This window comes from Mesocricetus auratus, unplaced genomic scaffold (assembly GCF_017639785.1).
Source record: "Mesocricetus auratus isolate SY011 unplaced genomic scaffold, BCM_Maur_2.0 Super-Scaffold_100042, whole genome shotgun sequence".
Taxonomy (NCBI): domain Eukaryota; kingdom Metazoa; phylum Chordata; class Mammalia; order Rodentia; family Cricetidae; genus Mesocricetus; species Mesocricetus auratus.
Window position 1 is genome coordinate 4,047,405 of NW_024429219.1, and position 21,235 is coordinate 4,068,639.

General features: G+C 54.9%; 1 protein-coding gene across 4 annotated transcripts in view; it reads right to left on the reverse strand.

The window, feature by feature from the left end:
* The window catches only part of Acot7 (acyl-CoA thioesterase 7), an 86,650-nt gene that overhangs the window by 5,470 nt on the left and 59,945 nt on the right, over window positions 1-21,235 (reverse strand). For all 4 annotated transcript variants that reach the window (XM_040734899.1, XM_040734900.1, XM_040734901.1 and 1 more), the window contains exons 7-8: window positions 11,220-11,336; window positions 4,760-4,944 (exon numbers count right to left, since the gene is read on the reverse strand). In XM_040734899.1, coding sequence (XP_040590833.1) covers window positions 4,760-4,944; window positions 11,220-11,336 — 302 coding nt within the window. The remainder of the gene's footprint in view (window positions 1-4,759; window positions 4,945-11,219; window positions 11,337-21,235) is intronic.

Below are 21,235 nucleotides of genomic sequence, written 5' to 3' on the forward strand. Positions count from 1 at the left end.
AGGTGTGTATGGCTTTCGTGTCCAGATTCAAAATGGACGGTTTGTAATAAACACTGGTATGACCTGTCAATCAACTCCAGCAGGCTTGGCAGAGCCAGCGATGACGCGGCTGGACTGGGTGTAGTCAGACTGCTGAAGAACTCAGCTGTCCTGCTGGCTGTGGTGTGTGTTACTGATTCCACATTGTGTACACACGCACACGAGTGGGGAGGGCCTCCCCGTGCCCTTCCCACTAGAGGCTCCCAGAACTTCTCTCTGAACCTTGCACAGAGCTCAGGAGTGTGTCTGGTTTGGGGGCCTTGGCCACAGTGCTCTAAGATGGAGTATTAACTGCTGCAGGCTCAAGACTGGGGTGAGGGTATCCTGCCCCAGAATACCTGAGGGGCCTGAGGCGGCCACCACAAAGCACATCTTAGTGGCCCAGGCCCCACCCCTTGCCTCCTGCCCTTAACACTTCATTTCTGTGGCAGTAGAGTGAGTGGGCCGTGACACACTGTCCTTCCCCGGCCTTCTGGAAACCTGAATGTTGGGCCTTCTCATATGGGTGCCCTCCTGGCCAGTGACAGTCCCCTGTTCCAATTTACTCCATTGGACTGGCCTGAGTGGACGCCCAAGGTGGGCAGCTGAGCCTCAGAGGTAACTCAGCAGAGTGTGTGTGGTAGCCTGGACCTGAGGGTCCTCAAGAGACACCTGCAGCCATGAGGGCAAGGAGCCAGCCTCCTGGCTCTGGGGACTACAGGTTCACAAGGCTCTATGTTCCCACAGTCAGCTTTGGGGTTCTGGCATTTTTTGATCATTAGAGTCATCTTGCATACCCAGAGGCAGAGAGATACTGAACAGAGAACACCCTGGATGTCCTCAACTGTGACTCACTCCCGAGAGCTGGCACGACGGGGGCTGCCTTGCTCCTGAGGCTGGGCAGTACCCACGCTTCTTACAACAGATGCACCAGGCTGCTGTGCTGCTGCTTCAGCCAAAGGCTCCTGAGAGACGCGCACTGGCTAAACAAGATGGAGGCAGATGCGTGGCCTTTGATAGCTCGGGACGGTATGGGAGTCTCAACCACAAAAGTGCTCAATGGTCCTGTGTGTGGCCCTACAATCCCCTCAGAGCCTGCAGAAGCCCATGGACTGAGGTGTTCATGACAGGGCAATAAGAGCATTCCCTGAGGACCTTCCTTCCTGTCTCCTGGAAGCAGGATATCTGTCCCTTCTGCAGTGCTGGCCAGGAACTGCAGCACGCCCCCCCCCCGGCCCCCCCTGCCCTGTGTGACTGGGATCAAACTTGGGGACCACGGAGACGGAGACAGGAGCTGACTGCCATGAAAACTCCTGGCCTGTCTCCTCCTTAGCACAAAGGCTTTCAAGTGAGTTGTTACTGAACGACACAGAGCGACCTCAGCGAGCAACCACATGGCTGGTAACAGCTCCAGTCAGGTACTAAGGTCCTAAGACAGAAGGGGCAGCCTCAGCCAAGGCTCCTTCCACCCACATCACCAACAGCAGCTTTGACACCACACTACAGATCCAGAGGCAGCTCTGCAGCTGTCAAAGGCTGGGACAGAAGGCTGACAGACCCTTGGTCACATGTCATACCTCCTGGCTAGCTGGGGTAGACTGTGTACCCACTGTGCAGATGTGTCCACTGAGGTTGGCAAGTAAGGCAGCAGAATGACCTGGGGCTGCATTCTGGAGTATTCTGTGTGTCTATGCTGAGCCCAGGAGACACAGACCAGAGAACCTGGGATTTAACCTCTGTGGAAAAATCAGAGGCCATGGGATTCAACATCTCCTCAGCTCAGTACCAGGTGACAGTGCGGCCACCTGGGAAAGGCGACGTACTACACGCCATGGTGGTTCTCAAGTCATCTGGAGTTGACACAAAGTTCCCTGCATGGAGCAGGCACAGCAGGTGTGAGCACCACGTTCTCGGCACACTGTAGGCTCCGGGGGCAGGCACCGTCCCCCGGCTGCAGACAGACACTGTCCCCCGGCTGCAGGCACCGTCCCAGAACTTGAGCTGAGGCCAACAGTCCCACGGTCAAATCAGCTGGTCTGATTCAAAGGAAGTACAGTGAGGTCTAGAAGCAGAGAGCCGCCCTGTCCTGACCTGACAGCTATGAAGTCTGGGAAGTCACTGTCCTGCCCCGCCTCAGGCCTTCCTGTTGGGATGAGGGTGACACCCAGACACACCACACGTGAGGAGTGCGGTCCTTGCGAGACTCCATGTTTCCGTGACCAGCACCAAGGACCCCGACCACCGTCCCCTCCCACCCCTCAGACCCCTCCAGGTTCACTTTCCCAGAGGTGGGCCACCCTCTTTCTATGCAGCACCCCTGCTGAGGACAACCCTGAAGACAGCACACAGTGAGCCCATGGCTTACTCAGAGGTCACGGGTCATGGGGTCACGGGGTACGCCCTTAGAAGGTCCCTTGCACTCTCTAGCTGCTGTGAGAGGAACAACAGGTCTGCTGTACCATGCTTTCCCTGTGCACGGTGCTCTGCCCTCCTGAGGCCACACTGACAGAGTCAAGGCACCATGGAAGGAACCATCTGAAGTCATAAGCCCCTGCCCAAAACAAAACAAAAATGAAAGGAGCTCTCTTTCCCCGGGTGCCCTGTCACAGCACTGGGAAGTTAACACCAGGGCTCATTGCCCCAGGGTCTGAGCTGCGCACAGGGTGAGGTGCTCTACAGCTGAGAAGACAGGAAAACCACACTTTTCTCTGACCTCCGGTTGAGCTCCCCTGGCTACGAGCAAGCCTCACTTTGACAGGAGACGAGAGCTGGCCACGGCCCCATTTCTTCACTGCCCCCATTTTAACCTGGAACTCGCGCCTTCATCACCTCAGGGCGGCTAAGGAGGGTGTGGCCCTGCCTGCCAGTGTGCATTCGTCAGGTAGGCACTGCCGGGCACGAGAGGCACCAGCACTGGCTGGGACATCCTGTGACGGAGGAGCCAGCTCTGGAGTCGGATCCAGATCTTCTGAGAACACGGGATTCAAAGCCGCTTTGTGCACCCCGCCTCCTCAGACCCCGGCTGGGCGTCACCTGGTTTACACAGTGTATCCTGTTAGGGGTCTGGGGGTGGCACTCTAACTGGGGCAAGTGCTGCCCCAACAAGGGGCCAGATGTCCTTGCCCACACCAACTCTGTGTTCTTACCTTCCCCAAATCACTTCCCTTACCTCGGCTAAAAGGAAAAAGAAATCACACAGTAGAGGCACCGGGTGCCCAGGGAGCGACAGGCCCTCAACCATCAGAGGCAGCTCCTCTACAATCCCTTCCCAATGGCCTCTATCCACAGTTCCAGTTGGAAGCCTGTGGCTCACCCCACCCCAAGGTCAGAGGGCACTGCCAAAGGGAGGGCGGGAGCGGAAGGTGTGGGCCACGCTTCCGGCACAGTCTTCTGAACATGAGAGCAGCTGCAGGCCCCTGGCGCACAAGCCCCCCCCACACACATCAGGAAACACCTCCACAGACGCAAAGGAGGCTGCACTCCATGTCAGCAGGGCCCTGGGGAGGGAGCTAAAAATAGACAAGAGCTTGAAGATGGCTGACAAGGGGGAGTGGGGGGGCAGACAGGAGGGGCAGTGTACACACTCGCGTAGTTGTGTGCAGTACACATGTGTACCCAGGCCTAGGACTGGTGCGGCTGGTTCCCAAGCACACCCAAGCCCGGAGAATCCGTCTCTAGAAGTCTTGGGTGCTTGCCGACTGCTCTCACCTCACTGGTGGGTCCCAGCGTGGCGCAGTGAAGATTGGAGGAGCAGAGTTAGCAGGCACAAAGTGACTGGACCCACAGGAGCGTCGTGAGCAGAAGCTCAAACTTGGGGACAGTCCTGCCACCTTCCCCCACCGTCTGCAGCCCTCCATGCCCCGCCTCTTCTCTTCCTGTCAGTGCCGCTCCCACGCTGTCGGGGTGCAGCCTTCCACTGGCTCAGTGAGGACACGGGCCTGTACCCTGGGGCTGGATTCAACAGAAGCAGCGCACATGGGACATATGACCCGCCCCCTCCAGAGCCCACCCCGGCGTCAGTGCTGGGCTTTCCGTCCTGGGAGTCAGAATGAAGGCACCGTGGTGTGCACTTGGCCGTGTAGCTGGGAAGGAAGACTCATGTTCCGCGCAGGGGGCTGTGACCACGTCCAGAGGGCCTTGTCTTGCAGACTGAGCCCTGTCACCCACCAGCACGGGCGCTGCCTCATCTTGTGACCATTTGAGCAGTCCTGAGGCCCCAACCGCTCAAGGTACAGAAAGACCTTGGTCCTAGCCTGTCTTCTGTTTTTATTAGCTCCTCGCTCTGCTCCTGTGTCCCTGTCCCTGAACAGCCTCCTGAGAGGTCTCCCTGCTTCCCGCCCCAGGCCTCTGGTCAAAGCCTTTCTTGTGAAGGAACTTAACCCTGTAGCTGCGGTCGGCACTCTGCAGTGTCCTCACTTCATACCCTCAGCATCCCCAGTCACCCGAGGACCACTCCCTCCTCCGCCAGGAAGAGGGCTCCAGAAAGGTGTGCCCAGTGGCGGGCCATCGAGGACAGGCTCAGGATCTTCCCCATCTCGTATGACACACATAGTACTCGTCACCACACACAGATGAGGGGACAGACGCACAGAAGGTCAGTGCTGAGGTCACACAGTTGGTCAGGGGGCTATCCCTGTCCTCATCTGATTGAGTCCCCAGGAGCCTAGAACTGAAGCCTCCAGGGTGCCTCTTCTCAAGCCTTCATTAGACCTAAGCACTGCTCATGGCTCAGAACACTCACCACAAGCTGAGGCACAGGCAGTGGCTTGCCCTCCTGGTTCAGGGACACGTAGGTGAAGAAGGCACTGGCGGCCCGGTATCGCTTCTGCGAGTTGTCCACCACGGGGTCGGCGTCCACCAGGACCTCAATCTCCATGGATTTATTGCTCGTGAAGGTCATGCGCCCAGAGATGGTGATGACGCAGCCTGCAGAGTACACGCAACCCCTGCGTTAGTGGAGGCCAGCCTGGTCTCTACCCGCGGGGCGGGTCAGTGAGAAAGAAACCCATGTTACTGAGGACAGTTAAGACACCGGGTTAGGCAACATAGGCAGCAGCAACTACGAGGACACTATGACAACAACCTGTTAGCGTGTGCCACTGTTAGTCGATGAGACTCATCTGTCTCCTGCGCAGACACTCAGTGCTGCCCCAGCAGCTGTGGCAACCACTGGGTCCAGCCCCGCTGACATAGGGCAGGACGGCAGGTGGTCAGCCAGGCTGTGGGTGAAGATCAAATTTGCCACCCTCCCTGTCCTCCAGGGCAGGGCGGTGTCTACTGGCCACACAGCTGCCCCGCTGTGACGTTCCGAGCACCAGAGAAGACTATCCCAGAGACTCACAATCTTTACGTTGGGTTGACACAAGCCATGGCGTCAGGCTTTTGGTGGGGTCATGTGTCTGTTTGTCTGTCTGTCTGTCTGTCTGTCTGTCTGTCTGTCTGTCTGTCTGTCAGGTTTGCTCAATTTTCACCCTCTGAGGTGTTGGACGTCGTGTCGGGATTGTGCCCAGGTTCACCTCAGCACCAACATGGTGTCAGGTGGTCACGACCTCAGTGCAGTCAGTGTCTCTGTAAACGCCCCGAGTGACGTCTAAGCCAACCACGCTACCGCACCCTCCGGCACACGGGGCTGCGGCCTGCTACCACCCACCCCTCCACACAGACCCCTCCACGGCCGGGCCTTGCCCCTTTCAACCCTTGGCGGTTTCTGGTCTCAGGGTGCTCGGTTCTGCTCTTGTAAATGGACACAGACCAGCGCCTAGTCTAGTGCCTGCCAAGGCTCACCATCCCCATCCGTGATGGGTTTGGCCTGTGGGGGCTGTGGCTGCCGCCACGTCTGACTGACGTATGACCAGAACCCTCCTTCCATCTCCAGTGCGGTCTTCTCCCGGGCCAGGCCATGTGGGTCACAGGGCCTGCTCAGCAGGCACCAGTGCTGGCTGTGGGCCCTACAACACATATCTAGCATCCTAGCTTCAAGACAGGCCCTGCAGCACACACTGAGACAGCCAGAGAGAGACAGCAAAGGCAGCGGGGCTTTCTGCTAAGAAGTACCAGAAAGCTCCACCCCACATTCACCTTCATACTTACAGAGGGCATCGGTGCAGACATGGCCATTTCTGGGAGGGAAGGAAGGAAGGAGCCAGGTGGTCAGCAACAGGCGGCCTGAGAGGAGCTGTACTGCTCAGTCACACACAAGCGTCTGGCAGGTGAACACACCTGCATCACATCCTGGGACTGTCACCAGCTCAGCGTCTAGACGCTTAGACTAGTCACCCCTCTCCTAAATGCCCACTGACAACTGGGCTGCAGGACGAGACTCGGGAATAAAGAAGCCAGCAAGATTTCCCCGACGTCCAAGGATCATGAGGACCCACTGTGGGAAGGGCCAGCTACGGCACACTGCTATGAGAGACAGATCCTGATCCCAAAGGACAAAGGGAAATGTGTGCCTCTGTGGTCAACCATGAAACCCATTTCCCGCCATGGACCACAGCAAGGCCATGACTGCTCATGGTTTAACGTCAGAGCTGGAAGTCCAGTTTCCAACTCCAAGTTTAAGTCCAGAGGACCAGCAGATGGGAAGGTCTGGGGAGCCATGCGGCACAGTGAGCACCCCAAACCCAGGAGAGCTGCATCACATGTTACACACAAGTCACAGGGGATCCCCACCATGGCTGCCACCTGACCGGGCCACTCCGAGAACAGGATCACACTAAAACCCATGTAAAAAACGCTCAGCCCAGTGACAGTCACAGAGCGTCACCCAGAGGTCCTGCAGGGTCAAGGTCTGCCTGGGGAACCAGATCCAATTAGGCAGGGAGAGGCAGCTAACAGGTGGTCTAAACCTTTAGATGTTCCTGCTCTGACCTCGACCTTCCATACCCCATGATGGCCTCCCCCCTCCCCACACACTTCTTCCTACAAAGGCAGCCTAGTTCACCCCTGGTGTCTCTTCCCCAGGGACGCTGCCGAGAACAGTCCACCTCCTCCTCCATTGCACTCCTAACTAGCCTTCATGTTAGATCTTCATTGCAGATCTGGCCAAAGCCTACATGTCTCCCAGTCTGGAATGCAAAGCAGGGGTCCCCATTATGTGGCGAGTAAACATGTAGATCCACAGGGCCATGGGGGGCTCTAAACATGGGCAGTGGACTACAGAGACCTAGCGTCCTACTCAGGGGAGCCCGAGACCTGGTTTACTGCAGAGGAGAAGACGCTGGCCAGGCCTGACCTGAGGCTGCAGAAGTGTGGCACTGCCCTCCACCAAAGCACTGCTGGCCAATGCTTCCTCGTCCTTCCACCTCAAAGGCCACGCTTTGAATGGCTGCCCTAGAATCTCCCCACCTCTTCCCCTCCTGCCTCTCCCTAGGCAGAAGCAGGGCCCTGCCCGCTCCGCCATTCCACAGACACCCAGAACGTCCAGGCACACTGAGATGACATAAACAGAGTGTCTAGGTCCACAGTGACCCCGTGGTTACGGAGATGTGCGGGCACACTTGCTGGCAAGGAGACTATGGGAAGATGGCACCGCATGGAAGAGTCTGACCCACCAGTGGACATCTTAAGCCGGTGGATAGGCGGGTCAGCCCCAGTGCCAGCAGCTCCTGCAGCTCTGTCCCTCTGCCCAGGGCGGTGGCCTGGTGGGTTAGCAAGCACCACAGCTAATGCCAGCACATGGCAGCTGGGCCACCCATGCTCAGGGTTACAGGTATCTGGAACCGAGAAGACTGGATAGAACGTGCTAGATAACGAGACCCTCTGCATCTGCACTGCCCTGGACCACAGCTGCACAGGGCTCTGGCACGTCAACGGCTGCCGGCATAGCTGAGAGGCTACACTTTTCATTCCGTCCTCCCTCCTTTAGACCAGGGTTCATGGCGTAGCCCGGCTGCCTCACAGTGACCCCGGACATGCACTCTTTCTGCCTTCCTGGAATGGCCTCACTGTGTTGGCCAGGCTACACTGGGACTATAAGCACATCCCACTATGCCCAGCTTTAATGTTCATTTTAATTATAGTCTGAACAGTCATGTGTGGACTGGGACTATTTTGTGAGCAGCACAGCAGTTAACAACAAAACTAAGAGACTGGAGAGATGGTTTGGTGTTTCAGAACACTTGTTGCCCTTGCAGAGAACCTGGATTCAAGTCTCAGTACACGGTGGCTCACCACCACCCAAACTCCAGTTCTAGTTCTCAAGCACCAGGCACACACGATGCACATACATACATGCAGGCACCACATGGATACATATTTTAAAAACTATAAAAAAGGCTTTTTGCAGCTTTGTTTTTAAGCAAAGCCAATAGAATGGAACGTAGGGAGCTGCTGGAGGCAGGAGACTCAACTGTCCATGAGACACTCTCCAAATTCAGCAAGAAAAGGACCCTGGCAAAGGTTGATGAGGGCACAAGAGACCAGTGTCTTTCTCTGCATGCAGCCTCAGAAGACCGAAGCCCCTACTCAAATGCGAGAAGAGAAGTCAGACGACATTCAAGGTCAACATCAAAGGCAGATGACCTTCTGGGGACAGTCCTGTGGCCACATAAAGCTGTTGCTAAAACTTCTGATGGACATTCTATTGGGTGCCAGAAAAATCTTCTGACAGACAAACCCAAAAGACGGCCTGTGACCAAGGACACAGGGAGCCAGGAGGCAGTATGGGTCCTCAGAGGGTATGTGGCTCAGATGACATCTCGGACTCAGACGTTAGCCTCCGAAGTCAGGAGAGAATTGGTTTCTGTCGTTTAAGTATCCCCATTTGTGGGCACCAGATACCGCAGGGAGATAACACTTCACAGACAGAGCCCACGGGTGCCAGGCCCAGCTTGCAGGCCAGGCTCCCAGGGCTCTCTCTAGCTGCTGCTTCATCCTGTACGCACGGATGCATGTCACACCTCTTCGAGGAGGTGGCAAAACTGTCCCCGGTGGGTCCTCCATGCCAAAGCCGAGGAGTGAGGCAAAGGAGAGACACAGGGACAGCAGGTCAAGAGGCGCCATGGCCTGGGGTCTGAGGTGACCTCAGCAGCCCCTCCCTCCTCACAGCGACTGACACAAACCCAGAGGCAGGAGGGAGTTGCTGACCCCGTGCTTCCGGTGAAGATCAGAACGCACTGCTCTAAAGAAGCAGGGCCTCTCTGCTGAGGAAGCAAAGACGGAATGTCACAACCGTATTTGTGATGAAGACAGCCTGTGCCAGCTAGAGAGCGACCCTCCTCCCTGGAAGCACTCCAGGATGGGGACATCTCGTTAAAAACAACAAGCAAGGCGACAGTGTGTAAAAGCCATAGGACACTGGCACAGAGGTGGGCCAGACTCACTACGGCCTCAGTCCCTTCAGGCCCCAAACAAGACATAATCTGCTGCTCCCTGGAAGGAGCCAAACGTCTCTCTCACAAGTCTCTAGGCCGAGGCTGTGCCAGTACAAGGACAAGGACAAGGCTGAGACAGATTCTGAGGGAGGCGCTCTAGGGAAGGGGCTCACATCACAGATTTTTAAAAAATTAAAGACAGGATCTCACTATGTAACCCTGTATACCCAGGAACTCAGTATGTAGATGAGGCTGGCCTTGAACTCCTGAGTGCTGGGATTAGAGATAGATGTGCACCACCACAAGATACAAAGACCAGGACAGCCCAGGAGGTTCTGTGCAATGTCCCCCCACCCCCGCACTCCCAGACCCACTGAGGAAGCCACGGCAGAGCAATGAGACAGAAGAGAAATCAGGGACCTTGGGAAATGCAGACCCTTTCTGTGCTGCAGCCAATGCACCTTCACAAGCCAGGATCCATCCTCAAAACCCACATCCTCTGGTGGCAGAGATGACCCCAGACAAGCTGCCCGACTCTTAGCTGATCCTCCCATCCAGAGCCACTGCCTCTGGAACAGCCCGTTCCCAGTGGCTCCTGGCCATGCAGGGGGCAAAGGGGAAGAATCTGGGGCCTTCCCCGGTGTCTTCATTCTGAGAACAGGGGGGAGTTCCTTTAAGGGCTCGCTGACTCAAGGCATGACTGGTATAGCTATTGCTGGGTAGACATGGAGGAAAAGCTGCTTTCAAGGACGCTTTGCTTAGTGTTCAGGGTCACGGAGGGATGGCTGAGCGGGACACCAGTTCTGTGGTGCGACAGCCTGCTCTCCACATTTAACGACAGAGTGCTAAACAGCCATGTCACCAGACTGAAACTTTAGGAAAAGGAAAGCATGGAATCTGACACTCAGGACTGTCCCTTCCCAAAGGCTCACAGAATGCGTTCCAAGGAGCACAGCACTCAGGGCTTCCAACACACAAGGTCTTGAGAAGCAAGCTAAAGCAGACAAGACCCCCTCGTCCTGGGCAACTGTTAAAATGATAGTGTTGTCTGTGTTTGTGGTAAACACCTGCCAATCAAGGCAGATTCTTGGACGCAGAGGGAGCCATGTCACTAGGACAGCCTATGTCCCCTTCAGGACAGCCTACTTACATTCAGTATGGCAATGGTGGTAGCCTAGCACCTGCCCAATCTCAGAGTGCTTCCGCTCACCAGAGCAGCCCCCTGCTGGGTGCTGGAGAGCACTCAGGGCCGAGAGGCAGTGAGGTGGCTTACTCTGGCTCCCGGCTCCTAGTCTTTAATCAGTCACATGAGGGCCTAGTCTAATCCATTGTCCCTCCCATGGTGAGCATCCCAGGGGCCAAGGCCAGCTTTGGACTCACCCTCTGCCTGCAACTCACAAGGCTGAGACACTGATGAACTTGCCCCCTGAGCTGCAACCACACAATTAGATTTCCATCATGTAAAAACTCGCAAGCAGCCCTCAAGCAAGGTGAGCGCTAGCTGAGGAGGGAGGGAGGGCCTGAGGCGCCTCAGCACTGTCCACCCTGCCCTGGGTCACCTCTTAATCCACAAGAAGGAAGCCTACAAGGTTTAATGGCAGCTGTTCAAGCGAGGGCATCACAGGGCTCTGTCTGTCTTAAGAGAACAGGATACTGCTGGGCTTGGGGACAAAAGCCTCCATCATTCCAGAGTTTCCAGCTGAAGTCAGATAAAAAACCACCAGTCTCATGGATGTGTGTAAAACGCAAGCGCATGGCTTTGTCTTCCTGCTTCTCGAGGCACGCAGGCAGACAGCAGGGGTGACAGAGTGAAACAGCATCAGGGACCCAGGGACCCCAGAACCTCCCCGCCCCCCCGCCCAGTTCTCATGTTAGGAGATCTCTTACCTTTCCGGATTTTGTCGTGGAAGTTGATGGCATCCACAGAGGCAGTGACTATGTTGGTCTTGCAGTGGCGGGCAGCCACAATGCCAGCCACCTCATCCATGAGCTTCATGGTGACACCTGCACAGGAGAGGGCACATGGCGGGTAAGACCTGGAGGAAACGAGGCCTCCCACCCGCACCAGCAAAGGCTTCAGTCAGCAGTAGGCTGGGGCGTGGCATGCTGTGACTCTCATTTTAGAGCTGAAAACAGCCTCAGGTGACATTCTAGGCAACTGACAAAGTTCTCCACAAACCTCACTGCCAGGAAAAATTGATACTAATGTCCCCTGGGTCAAAGCATCAGCTGGTTAGATACGGTGACACACATCTGCGACCCATATACTCAGGAAACTGAGGCAGGAGGATCTTGAGTTTGAGACCATCCCAGGCTACATAACACAAGACCCTGCCCTGTCTCAAGACAATACGGACAAAGTCAGATAACAGAAGACAAGTGCAGCTCACAACCACCAGACCCTCCTATTTATTTTGAGACAGGGTTTCTCTGTGTAGCCCTGGCTGCCCTGGAACTCGCTCTGTAGACCAGGCCAGTCTTGAACTCAGAGATCCAACTGCCTCTGCCTCCCAAGAGCTGGATTAAAGGTGTGCGCCACCACTGCCCGGCATCATTAGTCCTTCCTAAAGGAAACTGAGATGGAGCAATTTCTGGAAAACATCTGGAATTTGTAGAAAGAAACAGTGTGCTTCAACTGTGCCATGCCCAGGGGCAGAGACGGGGCAGAGAAACAGCCCGCAAATGCAAATTCAGTGGCACTGTCACTCATCAGCTGTCGAGGGACAACACAAACGCCCACCCACACGAACACGGGTGAACCTACAACAGGCGCAGAGTGAAGCGAGCCAGACACCGAGACACACATTCAGTAAGGCCTCCTGTGCTGTGGGAGGGAGACTCAAGGGTTCTTAGAGACGGCAGACCAGAGGGTAATGGGAGTGACTGCCAGGCGGAATTAAATGTTTCCCAATCAAAGTCTGAAACCCGAAATGCCCCAGGAGCCAAACGCCTTGAGCACCGGTGTGATGTCATAAGCAGCAATGGCATGCTGTGAAACTGTTAACACACAGAATTATTAAAACACGTACAGGGAAACATAAAACTGGTAGACCCGCTATGGAAAATAGTAGAGAGGGTCCCCAAAACCCTGAAAATAAACCACCCCACAATCCAGCTTCCTCGGTGGAGAGCCAAAAGGAACAACAGCAGCACACTGTCGGCCCAGTTATTATTACGCTTTATTTAAGCGTGTGCGCGCGCGTGTGCACGTGTGTGCGCTGTATGTACCACAGCACACACGTGGCACTCAGAGGATGATCTTGTGGGGTTGCTTCTCTCCTTCCACCTTTATGTGGCTGTGCACTGGGCTTGCATGGCAAGGACTTTCCTCCCTAAGCCATTTTGTCGGTACCCCATCTGCTTGTTTTAAGGTCTTGCTGATGCAACCCAGACTGGTCTTGAACTCAAGATTCTCCTGTCTCGGTGTCTCAAGCACTGGGATTATAACCCACAAAAGCACTGACACACTACTGTGCCCCTGAACACCCAGCAGACACCAGGAGTGTCAGGAAGGGAGGCGGTCACTATTCTCAGACACGCTGGCTTCCAAAGATGCAGAGTGGGGAGCAGAACTGGGAAGCACCCCCCCCACGAGGCCCAGGCTCTAGTGCAGTCACTCGCCTGATGTGCTGGCAGGTGACGTCACTGGCTGCTCAGCTCCCGCCAACCACCCTTGAGGCTACAAAGGCCTTGGCTGGATTCTAACTGTACAATGGGTTAATTTAAGTTATAAGAGCTGGTTAATAATAAGCCTGAGCTAACAGGCCAAACAGTTTGTAATTCATATTAAGTCTCTGAATGGTGATTCCGGAACTGGCAGGCGGGAGCGAAACATCTGGATACAGAGGTAAGTGATTAACAGGAATGACCAGGCGCTGATGGTCACAGACACTAGGGGGTGGATGGCCTGGGTTCAACATATATTCTTTTCGTAGAGTTTAGTGCTCTTGGCTTCAGAAAAACAGTTCTATGATTATTTTTTTGGGAAGGGGACAGGTTCTGTCAATCATGGAGAGGAGGGTGGGAAGGAAACAGGGAGGGCTGCAGGCACCATCTCCCTGTACTCAGCCTATAGGGAGGTCAGGAGCCCTCTGCTCAAAACCACAGGGAGAGTCACAGAGCCCAGCTCTAAGCATAGGACAAATGAAACTCCACTGCACCAGCTCCCTCCCTCCTGTGTAGTCAGGGGAGGGGCTGCAGCTCTGCACTCCCGGTCTGGGGGTCTGGGAGGGGTCACACTGGGCTTGGTGTTTGCAAAAAGGAAGAGCCATTGCAGACACATTTACAGTCCTGCCTGAACCCACTGTGGGATCCTTAGTCCTTCTCTCCTGAGCCAGGGCCCTTGTGGAGGTGAGGCAAGGCTCAGCAGGGGAGGGGCCTGTAAGGCAACGTCCCTAGCTTGGGACTTCCAAGAATTGCAAGCACTGTAGGCACCATCTGAGTCCTCTGAGTCCATGCTCACAGCCTTGGAAAGGCTGGGTTCTAAGCTAGATGAGCGCAGGAGCCCACCACAGTGGCTCAGGGCACAGAGCCTGGAGTTGGGTGGCCTGGGGGTACAATCCCATGCCTGATCCCTGGACGGCTCCAGCCCCCACAATCACCTTCCAAACCTTGTGCATGCAGGCGGATGACAAGAGAGTGGTGACTGGAGGCCTCAGGTGACACCTGCAATCTGTGCTGAGGAGGAGGTGCCAGCAGATACAGGGTGACTGAGGAGGGGCAAACATGAGTTGAGGGGTCAGGAGGCGCTGCAGCTGCCAGCATGGGAAACACCATGGGCTGCTGAACTCAATAGCAGCGTCTTTGCCGGCTTAGGACTGGTCATGAACACCCAAGGAAAGAGAACTAGTCTCTGGAGATTTGGCAGCACACACACACTCCGCTCAGGTGGGCACAGGAATCAGACAGCCAACCTTTGCTGGCGAGGTGCCACTCACACAGAGGCTCCCTGGGGCCGTGCCACCCTTCTGATTTGGCTGTGGCTTCGTGGCAAGTCTCAGAGTGTTACTTGGCACTTCTCAAAGGACTTTAGAGGACGAAGAGACAGTGCTCACAGTCTGCATTCTTCTAGACAGATTCTCTCCCACAGATTGTCCTCGCGCTATGAGCAACGTCCTTGGTGGCCATAGACACTCCCCTGTCTCAGATTAACGTCAACGGCACTTGCCACAGAACAAAGGCAGTGCCTGCTAAGGAAAGATGTGCCCAGAACTAGAGTGTAGTTTGACCACACCTATCAGTCAAGCACAGAACGGCTCAGAGTCAGGAGTCTAGGGACGGTGCCTGCTGGCCTTTCTGGGACAACACACTTTAGATGCTGGGTTCATGGCGCTGTGCCTTCAGAACAGCTGTCCTTTTTAGGAGACAGTCCGTCTGACAAAGACAAGCTGGCTGCTTCCAGAAGAAAGTAAAAAAGGAGCAGACGTCCAAGTCTGGCATTGGAGGCCAGGAGAAAAGGCAGGCACACACCTAGAGAGTTCACAAAGCTGCCTGGGACCTGGATGCCCAGGACCTGCTGGGAGATCAGCTCCAGGAAGGCCTCTGTCTCTCCACAGGAGCTCGTCCCCTGCAGATGGCCTCAGGAAACACAGAGGAGTGACACTGAGCTTCCCTGGAAAGCAGCCCCGGGGGACAAGAGCACTGCTGTCTGTCTCACAGACCAGAGCACAGACACAACCCGTAACACCTAGGCATGCACTCACGTGTGTGTGTGTGTGTGTACACATGTACATCTAGGCATGCACTCACGTGTGTGTGTGTACACATGTACATCTAGGCATGCACTCACGTGTGTGTGTGTGTGTACACATGTACATCTAGGCATGTACTCTAGCCACTGAACAACATCCCCACCTCTCCTCATCTTTCTCTTCCTCCCTCCCTCGCTCCCTCCCTCTTTCCCTCCCCTCCCCTCCCCCAGTCAGGGTTTCTCTGTATTGTTTTGGAGGCTGGTCTGGAACTCACAGAGATCCTCCTGCCTCTGCCTCTCGAGTGCTGGAATTAAAGGTATGCATCTCATTTCTCTTTTTAATTTTTGTCTTTGTCTTTGTCGTCGTCCTCCTCCTCACTCTCTCTCACCACTATAGAAACAAACAAGTCCCAACTCAAACCCCAGACAGCCCAGACAGTGCGACTGCTCCTCATAGGGAAGGGCATGGACTGGAGGTCTTGTTTTATTTCTAAGTTCTATTTTTTTAGTGTGTGCGTGTCAGAGAGAGAGAGCGTGTGTGTGTGTGTGTGTGTGTGTGTGTGTGTGTGTGACACAGAGAGAGACAGTGTGAGAGTGTGTGTGAGACAGAGTGTGTGTGTGAGACAGAGAGAGAGACAGACAGACAGACAGACCATGGAAGCCCTGAATTTGATCCCCAGCACCGCAGAGACCTGCCAAAGTGTCACAAGCCTGCAATCCCATCACTCAGGAAGGCAGGGACATCAGAAATTCAAGGCCGTCCTCAGCCACACAGCGAGTCTGAAGTCAGCACAGCTATACCAGGGCCCGTGTGAGAAGGGCTGGGCCAAGCGTTACACAGCAACTACTGAAAACTCGGTATGCCCTGCCAGCACAGTCTTCGAGGGCTCCGTCACAAAATATCACTGCTTATGACACACAAGGACGCCTCAGTGGAAAGGCTGTCCGCTAACCTGTGTCAAAACAGAGGAGCCCTCAGCCCAATTCCTAAGTGGCCTGGCTGTCAGCGCAGCCCAGTGGACACTTCTTCCAGGAGCCGAATCCCTTCTTCCCCTCTGGAAGTCACAGTGCACATCCCATTTCTCACTCCTTCAGACAACCATCAAGGGCCAAATTTTCTATAAAGCGCCTCTCAGGTGTCCACGGACCGCCTCCTCACTTGCTTCCCATTCAGACAGCTGGTAGCAACATCAAAAAAATGACTTTGGCAAATTATACAGTCCATCATGGGCCATCCCTGCTTCTCAAGATTGGTAATTTTAAAAACTGACAACAAAATTGTAGGATCTGCTGTTGTTAGAGACTACACTCACTCCAGGAACTACAGGAAGGAAAAGACCCAGGCTTGTTGGCCACTAGCATGGAGATAAACACCGGGTGGTGGAGAGATTTTTGCATCTTAACATTTAACTGCTTACAGATTCTTGTTTTGATTTTTCTTTAAGTATCGACAACATGCTGACTGGATTAAAAATAGAGGCTTAATTTTCTTTTCCAAGGCCTGCTGGCTGGCTGGGCCAAGCCTGCCTACAAACCCACAGCAGCAGCCAGCAGTACAAAGCTCTGTGGGTGGGATCTGAGATGCCCCCATTTCTAAATTTAATCCCAGCTGACGGAGCGTGGGTAAGAGCCTCCTATATTAAGCAAATGATAGTAACTTCATCTTATTTTATGCATCCTACCCTTTGGTGATGACAAGAGGTTATTATGGGATGCAGGTGAGTGAGTGCTCCCACATGGCCCCCGGCTCCTCTGGGTCCTATCACCCTGCAGCACCAGGAGTCTTAATTATGGCAGTTAATGCAGGTTATTTTTGGCAATGAGCGCACAGACAACCACAAATTTCTAAAGACAGTAGCGAAATGTCAAAAGTGGGAACTTTAGGAAACAGAGACAGACACTGTTCAGCATGTATAGTTTTTGCCACCAAGGCAGACTGCTGATGACAGGAAATAACCATTCTAGGAGTTGTCCTGTACAGCCAGCCTGGTTCAAGCCACAGCACACAAGAGATGCAACGGTCTTAAAAAGCAGACACTGTTGCAAAGTGCCAGGTTAATGACAGTGGCTGGAGCATCACACATCCGGGCCACAAGGGAAGCCACTCTGCCTCAGGAGACCTGGAAATAAATCTGGTGACTGCTGCTCAAAGGTCAGTGTAGCAGAGGCAAAGAAGAGGGACACTTGCTACTCAATACCATGGGGACTCGGTGAAGAGACAACAGCAGCATAAATCCACATCCAGACCCACGAGACACAGCCCGGAGGCCAATCTTAGCCTCCAGCTAGAGGCCATGAAAGGGCAGGTTCCTTCAAGACTGGAGCAGAGGTAGGCTACTATTTTAGACAAATGCATTGGTCACTTTGGACAGGACAATGTAGTTAGAGGCCACCTGCCCTAGTCACCCCAATGAATCCACAGCCAGAGAGAGAGAAAAGGCTGTTTCACGTGCCAAGAGAAGGACGCACAGCTGGATCGACAGGGAGTGGGGAGTCAGCTCTAGGGACAGCAAGGGGCAGAGGCGTGCTAGCGGCAGCACCTGTACTCTCCTGGGCCTGACACACCAGGAGGCTGAGCTCTGGAGAGGTGGCAGGCAGGCAGGCCAGTTGGCCACAGGACGGATGAACTCAGAGAGACAGAAAGGGCCAAGAAAAGAAACTTTTGCCGTCTGCCTGTCAGGTCCCAGGAGAGTGGCATGTGGAGAGTCGGGCAGTCAACAGAGGCCAGTGTAGTCAGGGGTCAGGGTTCGACCAGGAGGAAATACGGCCCACATGCCCAGGTTCTGACAAGATGAGACAGTGGAGCGAGGACAGGCCAAGAGGGGAGATGGGGGCTTTCTGGGATGGAGCTGAGTCAGGGACACCTGCAGGAATGCTGGCCAGACAGAGGACAGAGACTGCTGGGAAGGGCCATAGCTCCATGGCAGAGACCAGGGGAGAGGAAGGGCCTGCAGTCATGGACTCAGGAGCCGTGGGCCTGAGGCGAATGGGGGGGAGGGAGACAGAAGGCAGCACAGGAGCAGGGCTGAGGTCTGAGGCAGGTGACAGACATGAAGGAATAGCCTGGGAGGTTTGCAGGGGAGCACCAAGCCCTGCAGAAGCCACCGAGCGCTGTCTGTGGCAGCTCCAGAGAGGAGCAGGCCCAGAGTGCAGCACAAGGCTGACAGGGAGAGGCCCCCAAATGGCCACAGGGCCCTTTGCTAGGGTGAAGGCTGGCTCCACCGCTGTCTGTGGGGCCACATCTATCTAGACAGTTCACAGGTGCAGCACCTGCCACCCCTCACAAAGGCCTCCTCAGTTTGGCCCATTGCCTTTCCACAGGTAAGCTGACAGCGGAGTCAAGGGGACTCCCCTCTGCTTCCACAGACCATCAGGGCCAGACTTGAGACAGCACAGGATGGAAGCTGACCACGCCCTGGCCACTCCCTCTCCTGACCCTGGCTGGTGTCTACTCTGTGATCTGCGGTTGTAGTGCAGGTCAGGACGATGGTCTGATGGTCAAAGAACAACCAACCAAGTACGGAGCCCGAGGGTGCATTTTACACATCAGAGTAGCTCTCAGCAGAGCAGCCGCCCAGGATACTGCAGAGAGTCAGTCAGGCTCCTGAAGGGGGTCAGCCCTACAGAAGGGGTGGGGTCAGCCCTACAGAAGGGGTGGGTCATGCACTAACTACAATGGCCGGGTGGGGGAGGGAGGCACAGTACAGGACCCTGGAGAAGGGATGAACTTAGGGTCAGGCTTCTGTTAAAGAATGGGGCTCTAAGGAACACAGGGACCCAGAACCCCTCCCAAGCACCCCCTCCTCTTTTTCTATGGGCAGATTCCGTTTCTCTCCTCCACACCAACACTGCGGTATTTTTAATTTCCCTTTTTAAGTCCCACAGGCTCAGAGCCACCCACTTTTCCTGTGAGAGCATCTTTGGCCCTCTCCCTCACTGGGCAGCAGCTCCTTCCCTTGCTTTAGCACACCTGCCGTCTGTCCAGGCTTCACTCACCCAGGCCCAGCACTGTGCAAGGGCAGCTCGGTTCTAGGCAGCAGTTTTCTTGTCGAGGAGCCTGCTTGGGGCATTTGTAGTTAAAATGCTCTTTACAGTGAAAAGCTCAAAGGACCACACTGCATGAACGCCCTCTGAACACACAAAAGCTTCACTGACGATGCACCCTCTCCCTCTGCCCAAAGCCCCCGTCAAGTTCACAGTAAGGACTGACAGCGCAGATGAGCCTGGTAGACCACACTTGTTCCAACACCTCTGGAGGCTCAAGTAGGAGGATCACTTGAGCCCGGGAGTTCAAGGCCAGCTGAGCAGGACAGCACGGCCCATCTCAAAAGTAAGCAGGGCCAGCAAGATGACTCAGCAGGTAAGTACACTTGCTACCAAGACCGATGACCTGAGTTTAGTCCTCAGAACCCACACGGTAGAAGGAGAGCACCAACCCCCACGGACCGTCTTCTGACCTCCACGGGCACAGGGTGTTTCCTGCGTGTGTGTCACTCCCTCCTACCCAAAAGTAAGCAAGCAAATGGTGAGCCACAGACAGGGCTTCAGGATGGCTCAGCAGGTAAAGGCACTGGCTGTACAAGTTTGGCCCCTGAGCTCAACCCCCAGAAGAGAACCAACTCCACAAACTCGTCCTCTGAATGCCCCATGCCCCCTTCCCATCGGGTATGTGCAGACACACACACAAATAACAAATACACTTAACTTGAAGAAACTGAGGGAAAGGGGTATGAAGACAGCATCCCTGAACTGCTGAGACAAAGATGAACTCCAACTGAATTTCTCACACTTCTAAGTCATCAGAGCCAGCCAGGCTCTCCTTATGAAAACTGCAGGCCCCAGGCACCAGCTTACCCTTCTGGGAGGGGCCAGGAATTAGTTTTCCTTAAGGTCTCACTGTGTGGCCCATCAACCACCCTGGGCATGTGGTCTGTGACTCTGTATTGTTTTGGAGGCTGTCCTGGAACTCGCTCTGTAGACGACTCTGGCCTCGAACTCACAGATCTGCCTGTGTCTGCCTCCCAAGTGCTGGGATTAAGGGCATGCGCTGCCACTACCTGGTGAAGGTAAAACAGGTACAGGAAGGACTCCCAAACAGAAAAGGGAGGTCACACAAGCTGACCACAGACAGGATGCAATTCTTCTCATGAGGGTGCCAGGCAAGTCACAGCTGTAGAAATCTTGAGCCCCACAGGGAAGCAGGGACTGTCACTGGAGAGGCAGTCTCTCCAGGAGCCCCAGAGCAGTGGTGGGGGCCCACTCCTCATGGAGTCGGCCCCAGCCTTGCAGATGGCTGGCGAGGCCTGACACAGCTCTAACTCTGTACAACATGACTATGTACCAGGCAGCTGAATAGTGCCTGGGCCGATGGGGGAGTTGCATGTGGGTCAGAAGCATGGGCAGCAGTGAGGACCACATCAGCAGACAGCAGGGGTGGGGCCACAGTGTACAGGTGTCAGGGAACCCAGCCCTTGTACCTGCCGGCTAAAACCATGGAAGCTGGAGACGAGGGCAAAGCCCACTGGGTAGAAGGACTCCCCAAAAGTGCCACCCTTAGCCGGGTACGCAAAACTCAGAAAAATCCCCTCCAACTCCCCTCAGTAGAGACAGAAAATGAGATTTTCCTTGCCCATGTTGTGACAGGCATCATACCACCCAGAGGGCCATGACCCTGTGGGACTGTCCCCACTAAACTCTTACCAAGTTGTCACTCATGGCCACAACGTTCCTTGTGTAAGCTACTGCTGTTGAGGACATCCTAGTGCACAGGCTGCCTGCTGTGGGATGGAACCCACCAGAACCAGGCAAGGAAACCCCAGGGCCCAGGAGTCACACATCCAACCCAGAAGAGAGGCACCCTGGATGGTGGAGTCTTCAGGGAACAGCGATGGTTGGACCACAGACAGCCAGGCAATCATGAGTTCTGTGTTTACCTAGAAGGTAACTGCGCCCCTGGTGCCGCCTGACCTCATGTTAGGATGGCAGGCTGCCTCTGATGTTAGAGGGACAGAAGCAGTATCTAAAGTAGCCACAAGAGGAGGAAGGAGGAGGGGACAAGAGGTTGTGACACTTGGTTTGAAATAATGAACTTCAAGAATAAAGCACCAACATAACGGCTGGACACTTGGAAGCTGAGAACTGGCAACTCCTCTAGGATCCCCCTGAATGGCTGGCCCCTCAGAATCTCCCTCACTTGTACTCTGACCCCAACACT